Source organism: Oryza brachyantha, chromosome 6 (genome assembly GCF_000231095.2).
Source record: "Oryza brachyantha chromosome 6, ObraRS2, whole genome shotgun sequence".
Classification (NCBI taxonomy): domain Eukaryota; kingdom Viridiplantae; phylum Streptophyta; class Magnoliopsida; order Poales; family Poaceae; genus Oryza; species Oryza brachyantha.
Window position 1 is genome coordinate 7,654,105 of NC_023168.2, and position 15,929 is coordinate 7,670,033.

Genomic DNA, 15,929 nt, shown 5'->3' on the forward strand with positions numbered 1-15,929 from the left:
GATCGTGAGTTAGATAACAAGAGTGAGAATTTTAGTACCTCGCGATACAAAAAGGAATATGAGTAAAACTTTTTTTTATCATCCTTAAAAGTATCTCAAAGTACCAAGAATTTTAATACAAATTTTTTGTGCCTAAAGATATAATATACCTCAAGATACCATACTTTTTACACTAGAAAGGATGATACCTTGGAGTAATTTTTCAAGAATGGTAAAAAAGTTCTAAAAAATATGGTATTTTGAGATATTTTTAAGAATGGTAAAAGACTCTAAAAAGTATGTTACCTTGAGGTACTTTTTCAACGATGATAAAAATCTTCTTTCACTTTTGCTATTGATCAAATGTTTGACTTTTTGTTCTTCTGTCAAGCATGCACTTAATGCATGGGGGACTTAGGGAGGGAGTGTGTATGAGATTTTTGACTTACGTGCATGTTTTCAAACTATAATTCAACGAGTGACTGAATTTGATCGATGAAATTAAAATTTTCGATCAATACGTGGACGTTTATGCAACCATTTAATGGCCACCTGTTAGCCGATCGCTTGAAAAAACCGAGTCCGCCAATCGATTTTGTGCAACCATTTATTGAAATCGAATGGTAACAAGGTGAACCAAAAAAATTAGCACTTAAGTAACAAACACAGATCTTTAAACAAATCTAATGGACACGAAAGTTGATTGATGCATTGAAAATATTCAAGCGAATGACAAATAGCAAATCTATCTCATATTCGCTCTATAGTTGTTTTTATTTTGTCCAAATGTTCTTTTAGGTCCTCGTGGTGATAATTGTACATTAATCACACAGAATGACTACAACACGGGTTGTAGTCCGTAAAGGGTGAGTAAATTAAACTCTCAGACATTAAGGTTCCAAAAATTTTCCTAAAAACATCGCATTGAATTTTTGTCAGCATTAAACATAGATAAAATAAAAAATTAATTGCACAGTTATATGAGAAATCGTGAGACAAATCTTTTAAGCCTAATTATTCTATTATTAGCCATAAGTGCTATAGTAAACCACATAGCTAATGACGGATTTATTAGGCCCAAAAGATTTGTCTCGTGATTTCTAAGCGAGCCGTGAAATTCGTTTTTTCATTCATGTCCAAAAACTTCTTCCGACATCCGATCTAACGTTCGATGTGACTGGCAAAAATTTTTGTTTTGCCATCTAAACACAGCCTAAATAGAGATGTTTTGGTCGCCAAACTCCTGCCACCATGTGTGTTCCTGCCATCGCACGCCAGGAGGTGCCCCTTCGTTTCCACGTGATTCTGTGCATTCAACCTTGTCGGCGAGCTCTCCTTTTGCCATCACACGATACCTAACTGGCACAACTGCCGTCAACGCTACTCACTATTAAAACATGACTCGGTTTTGTATGCCTCTGCGCTCTCAACCTCGTCGGCACTCATCCTCGTGTGATACCTCACCGACGCTGCTGTCATCAACACCGCATGCCAAAAAAATACAACTCGATTTCATACTCCTCTCCACATGCTCAACCTCGCCGACGCAACCGTCATCATCATATGAGAGGTACAGATGATACCAACTGACATCTTGTTACTTGGTACATCTTGTTACTTGGTATATATCGTCAATATTGTCTGGTACTAGTATCATGCATACCTAAGGTCGAAGCCGATGACAAAACAGTGTGGGGGAGGCTGGCGCCGGTGACCAAGAAGGTAACAGGGAGCAGCGCATAGGGAGGCTCACGTTGACAACGAAGTTGGTGAGGGGGTGGAGGTAGCGAAGCAGGTGGATGGGCAACAGGTGGAGGTGGAGCGCATGCGGTGGCGAGTGATGGAGCGCATGCGGTGGCGAGTGATGCACCATGGTGGGATTTAATTCATTAATGGATCCCATTGAACACGGGAGGTTGTTCTATATACTTATTTTTAACCATATGCTTCCTAGGATTGTGTTCGTCGTATATGGTTCAGAACGCTTTACCCCTATCACACAAAAGGAGTGTTGAATTAGCTCACGAGTAATTAAGTATTAGCTTTAAAAATGTAAAATAATATATTAACATGATTTTTGGAGTAACTTTTCTATAGGATTTATAAAAGAAAGTGTAATTTAATAGTTTAGTAAGTGTGCAGACATAAAACAAGAAAAGATAAGCCATACATATGTGCTGCTAAATAGAGCCTTGGGCCATACAGAAAGCCGCTTGGGTATGTCATTATGGCCGTATTTGGAGCTTTTTCCGGCATTTTGGCACTTACAAATACAACTTGTTCTAAAATCTCTAGCTATTGAAAGATTTTTCATATAATTCATGTTGCCAATCTTATTATGAGAATAATTAGTCGTAGAATCTAGAAAATGAGAAGTTAGAAGCAACAAAATCTAGTTTTCATATATTCTCACCAACTTGATTCTTAATAGTTGTTTTTCAAAATCTTAAACTTTCTCAAACGGGACCTATGACCAGAGGTCAGCAAAAACTTGATTTAATACATGCATTTCATCAAACATCTTATGTGCATGGAACAAAACAACCACTTAAATAGAAGCTATACACAACAAGATGCCCTAGATCACAACCTACAGTATACTTGTAAGTATTGAACTCACTAAATCATTAGCATCCTAGGGTTGACAATGGCACGGGTCGAGGCCCCGACCCCAGTGACCCCATCCCCGATCGGGGCTCGTGGGTGGACGACGTGTGACGCAGAGGCGGAACCGAGGGCACGCAACAGCAATCGGCGAGGGCAAGCGTGCGGGCGTGGAGGCGGCAGCCGCATGGGTGTAGGCAACGGGTGTGCATAAGCAGACTAGGGGTGGCGGCGACATTGGTCAGTTGAGGAGTGGAGAAACTTGGGTTTGAGGGTTTATATATAATGCTCTAATTAACAATTGGGCTATTGGGCCTATTGGACTTAAAAATAAAAAAATGGTAATGGGCTCATGTATTTCAGGACCCCGCAGGAAACCCGTGCAAGAAAATATCTCCGGTCCTCGGCCCCATGCGAGCGGATGCCATGCGGATCCCCGCCCCGAGAGAGATTTTGTCAACACCAGAACATCCTAATGTCATGAACACATCAAAAGCACATGGTGTGCCATCTCATATGCCACACATCATAACAAACTTCAAACTTGTTGAAATAAACCAATAGCAAGAAAGCTTTTGAACTATTTAACACACATATGGAAAGATATATTAATATATAATATATCATTCACCAACATGCTTCAAATGTAACTTCTACAATTAAAAAACAAAATATAACTCTGAATATATGCATACTAATCATAGTTTAATATATTTATTTTGTTACAACTTGTACAGGCCAATTAAACTTTCATGCTTGTATTAACATGTTCTTTTTAACTTTTTCATTATTATTTAAATGACATAACAATAAGATGGCTTTCACTTGAGAGAGGGAATGCAATCAAAATGGTAGTTTTATATAACGACCCTAATATAATTTACACAGAGAAGAAAAGGGAAGGTAATGTCATTTAATATTTGTGCTGGCGGCTAGGAAACATACAAAAATGCATGAGGAAAAAGTCATTTTGTCACTTAAGATATGTTCTCTTTTTTTTTAATATTCTACTACTAATATTATTGTTGGTAGAAGAATCTCGAGTTCTCGACCATTAATTTAGAGTTCTGCAACCATTAGAAATATATAAATAGATCTGATCCGTTGAGTTAAAAAAATTGGTAAAGTACATATATTATTAAAAGAGCATTTTCCCATTCTTGAAAAGGTACCATGATGTATCATGATTTTCTATGTAAAATTTAGTACCTTTTAGTATCTTAGATACTAGAAGATACAAAATGTATAGAAAACAGTGATACTTATGGTACATCTTAAAAAATAAGAAAAATGCTCTTATTAAAATAGTTATATTCAAAGGACACGTTCCCTCCCGCCACTAAAACTCAAAGAACAACTGGATCGAGTTCCATGAATATTCTCATTGTACAACCCACCGGCCTGACTGCCTGCCGGCCATGTAAATTACCCTGCTCCTTCTCCCACCTTTGGAACCAGCTCCTCTTATGCTTCCTGGCCTGTGCGTGCAAGGGTCAACTTTTTGGCCCCAAACTTGTAGTGTCTGCTGCTTTGCTCAATTTCTGCTTTGGTAGCAACGTCCTTCGCCATGTCAAACGAAACCATCGATCATCCATTTGGAAGCTTTCAACCTAGCTAGCTATAAGTACGTAGGCTCCTAAGAGAGCTATCATCCACAGCACTAGTTAGTGACCTGATTAGTTAATTAGCTCCGATTCCGACACTAGACTTCGTGTGATCAAGCATGGCTTCAGCTTCTTCAGCCATTGCCTTCTCCGTTTTCCTCTGCCTTCTTCTTCTTCCTCCTCACCTCTGCGACTCGTACCACGCCGGCCGCTACGCTCGACGGTCCACGCATTTCGTTGTGCGCCGCTCCGGTGACGCGTCGGAATCGGCGGCGCCGGCGACCTGCTCGTCCATCAATTCCGGTGATGCACTCGTGCAAATGCGCGTAGTCGATTACGTACGTTGTGTGTTTGGTTCGTTGTTGATGCCAACTCTTAGCTGCAAAAACCTTCTGCAGGCGTGGGTGATGGCAAGAAGCTACCTCTTCTGCACCGGATGAACCCGTGCTCCCCTCTGAACGCCGGAGGGAAGCAGAGATCGATGTCGCCGGCGGAGGTCTCCCACCGCGACGGCCGCCGTCTCCGCTCCCTGTTTGCCGCCGTCCAGTCAGGCTCCGGCGGAGACGCGGCCGGTGCCGCGACGCCTGCCCCCGCGCCTGCATCGGACGGCGACAGTACCGTCCCCACGACCGGCGCCGCCGTGGCTAGTGCGCCCGGCTTCCACGACTACACCGTCGTCGTCGGCTACGGCACGCCGGCGCAGCAGCTCCCCATGGGCTTGACCACGGGACTCGGCGTCTCTCTGGTCCGGTGCACGCCGTGCGGCGCCGGGGCGCCCTGCGACGACCTGGCGTTCGACCCCTCGCGGTCGTACACCTTCGCGCCCGTGCCGTGCGGCTCGCCGGACTGCCGGAGCAACTGCTCAAGCTCGGCCTCGGCGTCGTGGTGTCCGCTCACAGTACCGTTCTTGGAGGGCGCCGTCGTGCGGGACGTGCTGACCTTCACGCCGTCGGCGAGCGTCCACGACTTCACGTTCGGCTGCGTCGAGGGCTCCAGCGGCGGTCCGGCCATCACGCCACCCTCAGGCGCGGCGGGGCTGCTCGACCTCAGCCGGGACAGCCGGTCGCTGGCATCCCGGCTCGCCGGTGGCACCTTCTCCTACTGCCTGCCGCGGTCCACCACCTCCCACGGCTTCCTCGCCATGGGCGACGACGACGTTCCGCAGAACCGCCGCGGACGCGTGACGGCCGTGGCGCCGCTGGTGGACTGCCCGGCCCTACGCAACCACTACGTCGTAGAGCTCGCCGCCGTGAACCTCGGCGGCCGAGATCTCCCGATCCCGCCCGCCGCCGCGTCCGCCACAAACGCCACGGTCCTCGACACGGCGATCTCCTACACCTACCTCAAACCCTCCGCGTACGCGCTCCTCCGCGACGCGTTCCGGCGGGACATGGCGAGGTACCCGGCGGCGCCGGCGGTCGGTGACCTCGACACGTGCTACAACTTCACCGGGCAGCCGGAGGTGGCGCTGCCTCTGATCAACCTCAGGTTCGGGATCAGCGGCGAGATCCTGCTCCTTGCTCCCGAGCAGATGCTCTACCAGACGGAGCCCAACAACTTCTTCTCGGTGGCGTGCCTGGCGTTCGCGGCGCTGCCGTCTGACGACGCGCCGGTCTCGATGGTGATGGGGACCCTGGCGCAGTCGTCGATGGAGGTGGTGCACGACGTGGACGGAGGGAAGATCGCGTTCATCCCGGGGAGCTGCTGATCGCCGACCTGGACTGGAGGCCATGGATCAGCTGCCTCGGATGGAATGATCCATAAGCTCATACTTAATATCACTAATTTTACTGTCTTCTTGCACAATAAGGCTTAACAACGAATAGAGCCAGCAACCATTGTTCCCCAATACTTAGATTGTCTTCCATTTGACATGGTCGTCGTATCGATCCGGATGGTGAATTATCGTATCCAACCCGAGGCCGACTCTGGTGCATATTACTTGTAGTATAATTTAATCCAGATCGCTGATCTAATTTTGTTAAATGGTTGTGATTAAATTATACTACCAACAATTTTAGATGTAGTAGAATTTTCAAAGTGCAATATCGCCTTTTCACTGTGATGGTAGGTGGGTCTTGCTAGGCTTTTTTTATCCGTGTATAATGTAATAAAAAAAATAATAAATACAAATCAAATATTAATCAAAGTACGAAAACGTTGCCCAACCAACAAAACATGGATCATATTCCATTCAACCTCGTACTTGAACCAAACATACTCAGAGTAAGTTTTGGCATCGTTAACTCAGGGTGTCGAATTAACTCAAGATGATGGACCTGCACTGCAGATGGAGATCTGCAGAGACGCATGTACAGAATCACAGAACTCCAGTCCTCCTTCATTGCAGACCAAGAGCAATGTCAAGACGATGAATTAATGTGGCTGCGTCCATCGGCAGGAAGGCAGGCAATGGGCAGCGACAGCTCGCCTTGATATTTGCATATATGATGCAGGCTTGTGGCTCACGAATTTTTTGAATTTTTAATTTTATTTATTAAATAATTTACCAATTTAATTTTGTATTTTAAAAAATCACAAAACTAACCTCTTGCCATCCTCTAGGAGGGCGGAAAGGTGACGTGGCAAACGGTCACTCGGTTGCAACGAACGGTCCGAAACGGCGGCACAGTAAATTTTGCATTTAGGCTCTTTCTGCCCAAAATTTTCCAGGATTCTAACGGAATGCCCCGAGGTAACTTTCCATGATGGGTTGTGGAGAGTGTGGGGACAAGTGAAGTGGGGGACAAAGTTGGGAATTTATTGGTGAGTTAGTTGAGATGAAGAGCGGGGCGGGGGAAGAAGACCCTCACTCACTTATGGACCCCACAGTTTTTTTTATATGGCAAGTGTTCCGTGTAATTAATCTCCACATTTACATAGGTGGACAAGATGAAAGCAACCGATGACGTGAATTTGATATATGATTTCAACGTTAAGGAAGCCTTTGTATCTAGGTTTTACCGTGAGAGACTAGGGAACGTAATATAGGTTTTTGTTGAGTACTTTGTTTATGGGTTTCCTCCATTTATTCTAGTTCACCCAACTTGAGCCACTTGTGCAAAAATGAAATCAACCCATACTAGAATTTTATGGATAAATTTTACTTCACATTAGGTAAATTGCTGTTTCGAATGGATGAAATGCTTTGTAGTTCAGATTATGCTTCACATATGAATTTTTACCAACCGCCAACGTCCAAATGTAACCTCTCGGAGGAAAAAGAGAAGAGTTGTGTTATGTTAGGTTTAATTTGTGGTCTATGTTAGGTATCACATTTTTTTAATAAAATTTGATATATTAAAATGCTAAGTATTCTATATGTAAATTTTGCTATCTAGATATATGTTATTTTATCATTCTTGAGAAGTATCTCAAGGTACAAACATTTTAGTGCAAAACTTTAGTATATTAAGATACAATATAACTCAAGGTACTAAACTTTTAAACTAAAAGTGTGATACCTCGATGTATTTTTTTAAGGATGATAAAAGCTCTTTAGATATACCTTGATAAAATTGCCCTTAATTTATTCTGGTGAAAAGCCTCTGTAGACGGGATGAGATCCTCTGCAGTAGCAACATGCTACTGCAGAGATGAGCAGTGATAGGAATTTGGTACATCTCGCGACCGTTGGATCAAAATAGATGGATGAGATTTAGCGCTACCGTATTTACTACAGTAATAATCAGTGTTTCAAAAGTACTATAACTATAGCATTTCGATAATGTTCATGACATTGAATTACTGTGCCACTTATATGAACAGTGTCCCTCTGCATTACTGCAGAGAAACCGGACCCCTCTGTAGGACAGCTTTGTTCTTATCACCCATTTCTACGGTTCCACCTATGACAAACCCCAGGTAAATAAAACAGTACGTCCTGCATCGGTCCCATCGTTCTCTTCTCGTAGAAATCGTTCGTAGCCGCAGCGATTGCTCGATGGACATGCATCACAATGAAGCCCAACACCACGAAATTTCCCAAATCCCCATATATTCAAGCATCTCCCTTGGTAAGTTCAGCCAGTCCGTCCAACGTGACACGCTCTTGCAGGCCACGCCTATACTGTATTTAAGCGTACGTAAATGCAATCGCGTCGATTGGACGGACACTACCGATCAGCAAGAGCCAAAAACAAGTTCCATACATCGATCGGCCAGTGCGTGCTGCAAACTGGCCGTCCGTCAAACGTTTCTTACAGCTGCGGGCAATGGCGTTGTCTCGTCCGCCGCCGCCGCCGTCGTCGTCGGTGCTGGTGTGCGTGCTCGTGCTCGTGCTTAGCTGGTGCCGCCTTCTCCGCGGCGCGCCGCCGCCGCGGTACCTGGCGGCCAGCCTCGACGAGCTGCGTCGTAGCAGCAACAGGGGCCAAGTTCACTCGCCTCCATTAACGTCCCCAGGTACGGGAGCACGTACGAGATCTCATCGTGTTTGGAAGCACCATGTTGCATTGGTGGACGGTCTTGCGCGCTCAGTCGGTTTACTTGACCACCTTGGTATCTTTTCCCCTTTCTTCATCAATAGAACCTTTTTTTATTATTATGACGTACACCGGCATACATTCATTAGAATACGAACTGCACATACACATTCATAAATACACCATTTAATTAATTAGAGCTGGATTACATGGCGTAACTGGTGCGGTTGAGTTATGGCATCTAAGCCTAACATTGCTATGGTCCACATGTCAGTGACTCAGCTACACCAGTAGTTACGTCGGAGAATCCCTCTCCCCTGTAACCACCCTCAGTGTAGGCTAAAGGCGAATATTATATTTTACTAGATTCTTGTTGAAAGTACATCTGTTTGTGTGGTATTCGTAAGCACACTAGCTAGGATCTGAGTTTTCTCTACTGGCCGGCAACGGTTATGCATTCAACGATCCCACTGTAACACATTTTCTTTCTGATAACGCGAGGATATATATCTGCAGACACCACTACATATGTACCCACACTTGCAGACTGAAATTTCATGACCATGTATTTATCTTTGTTCAGTACTCATCGTAAAAATTAATCGAACTATCAAAAATAACTAGGACTAAACCGAAGTCGCATGTACACATATCGTATACCACACTTATACACTTCCCAATGTGTCTCCCTAGCCTTACTAAAACATGCTCACAGAACAATCGCACGTGCGTAATATTTGTGGGAACTAGAATTTTAATCCTGGTAATAGGGTCATGCACACACAACTCCATCATTGCACCATGATTGCTTCAAAAAATCTTCAAAATTTTTAATTAGTCTAAGTATCTTTTTAATTTAAGTATTTTCCCATCCTTAAAAAGATACCATAAGGTACTATTGTTTTCTATATAAAATTTGGTATCTTTTTCTAATATCTAAGATACCAAGAGCTATCAAATTTTACATAGAAAACAGTGGTACCTCTTGGTACCTTTTCAAGGATAGTAAAATTGTTCTTTTAATTTTTAGTTTGTATTGATGAAATCCATACAAGTTGTTCGCTCAAAAAGTACTTTTCTGACATTATAATTATATTTGGATTTACAAATATACTACTCACCGTAGCAAAAATTATTTGTATCTATGTATTTTAATATATAACACAATTGACTTTTGTATCCATTTCTAGCAAAAATCATCTTTTTAAAAACTTATATAGTTATCATTTATTTTGTTGTTGTTGGATTATTACCAAATGTATTTTTAGTTATAACTTAAATTTTTACATATTGACAAAAAGTCAAGATCACCAGCTATTAAAATACTGAGGGAATAGAACTGCTTAAAGATATATTTCGGAATACAATTTTTGTGCTCAAAGCCATAGTTTCTTAGTAGCAAAAAAAGAGAAAGAAATGCTAGCATGCATGGACGATACACGGTGCTGTTAACATGGTGCGTGTGTGAATTTGCTTGGAAAGCATGTAACCAAGATTAATCAAAGAAATGGTTGTTGATATATACTATAGCCGTTGATTAATTTTGTCGTAAAGTCGGATGACATAGTCGTACACGTAGTAAGCAAAGGCGATTTTCCATTTGCTTTCATCCAATTGGTACCGTCTGCAAGAACAAGAGTGTTCGATTGTTGTATGATCATTTACCATCGTCGACGTCAACTGATTGTCCCCACCACGTGCGAATTACTCAGCCGCAGCATCTGGCAGCAAGCTGACGATCCACGCCCCGGTCACCGGCCAGCCGGCGGCGCGCGACATCAGCGTCCGCGACAGGGCACGCCTGCGCACCCTCCTGCAGAGGTCGACGTCCACGTCGGCCGCCTCCTCCTCCTCCTTCGCTCCGTACGCGTCGCCACCGGCCATGCCGCCCAATCCGGCGGTGGCGCTGGCGCCGGCCGCCACCATCCCGGACCGCTCGGGGGCCGACCTCGACACGCTGGAGTTCCTGGTCGTCGTCGGCCTCGGCTCGCCGGCCCAGACGTCCGCCCTCATCTTTGACACCGGCAGCGACCTGTCGTGGGTCCAGTGCCAGCCGTGCTCCGGCCACTGCTTCCCGCAGCAAGACCCGCTGTTCGACCCGACCAAGTCGTCCACCTACGCCGCCGTGCCCTGCGGCGACCCGCAGTGCGCCGCCGCGGGCAACCTGTGCGGCGAGAACGCCACCTGTCTCTACCGCGTCCAGTACGGCGACGGCTCGTCCACGACCGGCGTCCTCTCCCGCGACACGCTCACGCTCACCTCCTCCCGGACGCTCTCGGGCTTCCCGTTCGGATGCGGCCAGACAAACCTCGGCGACTTCGGCCGCGTCGACGGGCTGCTCGGCCTCGGCCGCGGCCAGCTCTCGCTGCCGTCGCAGGCCGCCGCGTCGTTCGGCGCCGTCTTCTCCTACTGCCTGCCGTCCTTCAACACCACGCCGGGGTACCTCACCATCGGCGCGACGCCGGTCGACTCCAGCAAGGTGCAGTACACGGCGATGGCGCAGAGGCCGCAGTTCCCGTCCTTCTACTTCGTCGAGCTCGTCTCCATCGACATCGGCGGGTTCGTCGTGCCGGTGCCGCCGGCCGTGTTCACGAGCACGGGCACCCTCCTCGACTCCGGCACCGTCCTCACCTACCTCCCGCCGCCGTCCTACGCCCTGCTCCGCGACCGGTTCAGGCTCGCCATGAGGCAGTACAGGCCGGCGCCGCCGGACGACATCCTCGACGCGTGCTACGACTTCACCGGCGTGAACCCGATCGTCATCCCGGCGGTGTCGTTCAGGTTCAGCGACGGGGCCGTGTTCGACCTCGGCTTCTTCGGGGTCATGATCTTCGTGGAGGAGAGCATCGGGTGCCTCGCGTTCGCGGCGAGGGACCCCGGATTGCCGCTGTCGATCATCGGGAACACGCAGCAGCGGTCGGCCGAGGTGATCTACGACGTCGCCGCGGAGAAGATCGGGTTCGTCCCGGGCAGCTGCTGAATGCCACGCACTGAGAAAATGGGCAAGTGCTACTCTCTTCTAGTGATCTTCGTTGCCGATCAGGAATAATGTCCAAAAGTAATACAAACTTGCTTATTTTGGGTTTGCAGTTGTGTTTTTAAAATAACATTCGAAAACTGTAATACAAACTTGAAATTATCTATGAGTGTTGGGATTTTTGTGTCCCTTTCCAGCGCACGGTCTTACACTTCGGTTCGAATTTTCCGAAATCTGCTCCCCTCCCGAACTATTTTGCCCAAAAATTTTCAACTTTTTGTGAATTCAGTAAAATAAATTACTCAAATTCGATCATTTTTTAAATTAAAATTTTTTTAGGAAACTCGGAAAATGCATGCCCTGCTCCACCATTGCAGAACTTCTAATACATAGCCAATATATTTGTGTTGTTACAGTTTATTCCACTCTGATCAACATTACATACTTTTCTTTTTCTGATTAGCATGGTAAGTTTTATGCTGCACAGAGCAGTAACTTCAACCTAAGTCGTTCATATATTGACATATACTCCCTTCGTCTCTAAATATTTGACACCGTTGACTTTTTTATATACGTTTGATCATTCATTTTATTCAAATTTTTTATAAAATATGTAAAGTTATATATATGCATAAAAAGTATACTTACAATAAATAAAACGATATAAAAATAATTAGTAATTATGTAAATTTTTTGAGTAAGACGAATGGTCAAACATGTATTAAAAAGTTAACGGTGTCAAACTGACAGAGATAATATGAAATTTAATCAGCATATGGGTTTAGACCCAGCCCAAGGACTGGGACTAAAACAACTAGGCCGGGCCGTCCAAGGCCTTACTATGGCTGCATGCCTGCATCCCCTGATCCCTGAGAACACGAAAATCTTCAGAAATGCAACGGCTAAAATCTTCGCCGCCTCTCCGAGGCTCAGAGCAATGCTAGTGCGATCATGAAGATGTAAGACAGCCCAAGGAGGCAGTATGTGCACAAATGTGTAACGAAATGGAAAAAAGAAACACTCCCATCATTTTACTTATTTATGCTTATGCTTACGAGCTAAAATTTAAATTTTAAAATTTAGTTTTGAATTAGATTTTAGAATTTTTTTTTCTTCGTGTCTTTAGAACGATAGGAACACTAGGCCACAGTCACCGCAACGGAAATGGAAAGGGACAACGTCCTTTCGTCTCAATATCCTGGCAGTCAGTTCTATTGGCAAAGTGAAAGTGATCAATTATAAAGGGATTTTTCAGTGTAAGGTTTTTTTTTTGGGATAGTTGGTTTGGAATGGATTCAATGGTTGATCCGTGTATTACCTCATGAGATGTAAGTGCTCATTATAATATGTTTTGCATGCCATTAAAACATTTTTTTCAATTTACATGGTAAAATGAAATATATACTATGTTTCATAATTTAAACTTTTACATGCAAAAAACATATTTATGCAAAAGAATCTTGTCATTTGCATAAAAATATTTAAAAATCAGCATAACATCCTGTGATAAAATTTCAAATTTGACATCAAAATAAAAATTTTCAAATTATAAAATCATTTGCATAAAACATATTAATGCATGTCTTTCCTATTTAGTAATTGAGGCGTGTAAATATATTTTTATTACAAGAATATCATTAATAATCAATGTTCTAGATTTGTTGAAGTTATGGAGGTAAGATGAAGCACCTTAAAAGAGCTCACTCCAAGATTATTGTAAGGAGAATTTTGTAGTCCTTGAGAAATGACCTCATGATATCAAATTTTTAGTGTAAACTTTTATACCTTTGTGTGTTTGATATCTTAAGATAAAGTAAATTTTATCCTAGAAAATATGGTACTTCTTACCCTGGTTGTAATGTTCGCCATGAACTGAACTTGTCCACTGTGAAATAAGATTCCTAGTTGTCCCAACTATAATCACACGTAATCTCAATCTTCTATTTTTTTTAATGAAAGACTATGATCAACTATTGCAATTTTCATGCTATGGTAAACCTACAATTTTTTTTCTCTCATGAACAACCCCGCCAAGTTTTTAAACACATAGAATTACATTAAACTGCCGTAGTGTGACAGCTTATGTTAGAGACTTACAATCGCACTTTTTTTTTCACGAATACACAAAAGGATTACACGCCAGTATATTAAGAAGAAACGAAAGTTTGGTACACAGCGCAATTGGTTAGACAAGCATATGCCAGGCGTAGAGAAAGCAAGAAGGCCTGTAGACCAGACAGGGTGCAAAAACACTAGGCAGGAAAAAAACAAACAAACTCCAAAAAGTAGAAGATCGGCAGAGGCACGCTACTCTCGTAGAAGACCCCCAAAAGCAGCGGCGCCAGCAGCTGACCAAAGATTACCACTTGGACTGAGAGCAGGTACAATAAGTCAGCTATAAGCAAATTTTAAATAGATAAAAGGAGAAAGAGAAAAGATGTGTGCTACTAATTTGTAGCCAGCTGCGTACGAACTCTAAGACAAAATGTGTATATGACATGTGGGACCATGTATTGATGTTTTGTAAGTAACTGTTGTATGAGTTGACTATTAGATTGGCTATAGTGGAATTAGAGCTAGTAGTTGGCTATACTATTGAATTTGCTCTGAGGGAAATAGTTTTTAGCACACGTGTGTAGGTATATTCGTGTGCTTGCATGTCATCTAAATAGTCATCAAAAAATATGAAAATTTGACAAGATAGATTAATATGATTTATATCACTCCACACACATGCAAGTTCAAATTCTACTTCTACAAGTTGTAGCAAAAAAAACAAACAAAACTAAAACTAAGTATACACATATTCATAATTGTTTTTGTTATTTTTGCTATAACTTGTAAAAGTTGAATTTAAACTTGCATATTGGTGGAGTGATATAACTCATATTAAACTATCTTGTTAATTTTTTTCATAATTTTTAATAACTATTCAGATGACATACAATCAACGAATGTACATACGTCTGTGTGTTAAAAAACTACTTCCCTTTGTACTGAAAAGAGTACACCGTCGAAGACCCTGCGGTTCGGTGGACCATATCCGTATGGGATCCAAATTTGTCGATTATATATTTATTATTGTTCTACATTGAATGATGTGCTTCTTCAGCCCGATCTTCTGACCGTTTCTACGTTGCTCCTCTGCATTCTCAATTTCTCATCGTATGCAGTGGTTCTCCATTGCTCTTGTTGCAGCAGCTTCAAGCCATCGATCAGGATGTGCGAAATTCTCAGTGGTACCAGCTACCGGCCATGGCCGAAATACCCTTCGCCAAGACCGTTCACGCACGGCGCAGTTTACAAGGATAGCCGGGAGGAACAGGAGGTTGCAGTACTATACGTGGTGGCCGCGGCCGTCAGCATCCTGGAGGAGCTCAAGCATTCATCTTTTTGCATTTATTTATAATTATAAACTAAAATTTAAATTTTCAATCTTAAATTTAAAATTAATTTAAGGTTTTTATATGGAAGGCGTCCCACCGAAGGGATCTCCGGCAACGGCTGCACGTACGGCAGCAAGCTCGCTATAGGCGTACGGCTTACGGTCTCAGCTATGGCAGGCGGCGCCACAACGATGGGGTCATACACTCGTACTTGTGCAGCAACGATCGAGCCGCCGTCTAGTGAGCTTCCGCTTCGTCCTTCGGCTGCGGCCACAACCAAATAGAGCCTCTCGTTGTTCACTCGCAGGTTTGACGCCGTAGGTAAGGGTGTAGGTGGATCGGCCCACCAACTTGTTTATAGGCTAATTAATTAGGTAATCTGATGGACTACCCGCTCAATTGGTCTATAAGCGAGTTCGTAGACCAGTCCACTTGCACCTCTAACCGTATGGCCCATCCTAGTATTTGTAGACTCAGCCCATATAAAATGCCCAAATTCTAACTCCACCAGCCCACGAGCACTATGTCAACCTGTCAAGCCTATATATTTTAATCCAACACACGTACTAAGGGTAGTTCATCCGAAAGTTTTGGGTTAGGTGTCCTATCAGATGTTTAATGGTACTATTTCGGTGACTAATTAAAAAACTAATTACATTAGGTGTCAGCAAACCATAAGATGTATTTTTCAATCCTAATTAATCCATCACTAGCATATTTAAGTTATTGTAGCAGTTATGGCTAATGACGAACTAATTAGGCTTAAAAGTTTCATCTCGCAAATTCCTTTCAAACTGTACAATTAGTTTTTTTAAAACTATATTTAATGCTCTATATATGTATTTAAAGATTCGATGTGATGGGTAAGCCTCAAAATTTTTGTCAACTAAAAAGGCCTAAACCCAGTACGTACCAACATACAACTAGCCGGTAACCCCGGGAGTTGAGGAGGGTCCAG

The 15,929-nt window shown here is 43.7% G+C and overlaps 2 protein-coding genes across 2 annotated transcripts; both read left to right on the forward strand.

The window, feature by feature from the left end:
* Window positions 1–4,306: 4,306 nt before the first annotated feature.
* On the forward strand, window positions 4,307–5,895 carry LOC102721744 (aspartyl protease family protein At5g10770-like). The gene is made up of 2 exons (XM_015838071.2): window positions 4,307–4,490; window positions 4,586–5,895. Exons 1-2 carry the CDS (start codon window positions 4,307–4,309, stop codon window positions 5,893–5,895), a joined length of 1,494 nt encoding a protein of 497 aa, XP_015693557.2.
* A 2,506-nt stretch (window positions 5,896–8,401) lies between these two features.
* LOC102722025 (aspartyl protease family protein At5g10770-like) lies at window positions 8,402–11,776 on the forward strand. The gene is made up of 2 exons (XM_006656853.2): window positions 8,402–8,588; window positions 10,321–11,776. The coding sequence occupies exons 1-2, from the start codon at window positions 8,402–8,404 to the stop codon at window positions 11,586–11,588; spliced, it is 1,455 nt and encodes a 484-aa protein (XP_006656916.1). The 3' UTR covers window positions 11,589–11,776.
* The last annotated feature ends 4,153 nt before the right edge of the window (window positions 11,777–15,929 follow it).

Coding starts and splice junctions, on each gene's coding strand:
- LOC102722025 (XM_006656853.2), top strand. CDS start 8,402: ATGGCGTTGTCTCGTCCGCCGCCGCCGCCGTCGTCGTCGGTGCTGGTG. Junction 8,589..10,320: donor GCCTCCATTAACGTCCCCAG/GTACGGGAGCAC, acceptor CGAATTACTCAG/CCGCAGCATCTGGCAGCAAG.
- LOC102721744 (XM_015838071.2), top strand. CDS start 4,307: ATGGCTTCAGCTTCTTCAGCCATTGCCTTCTCCGTTTTCCTCTGCCTT. Junction 4,491..4,585: donor CTGCTCGTCCATCAATTCCG/GTGATGCACTCG, acceptor AACCTTCTGCAG/GCGTGGGTGATGGCAAGAAG.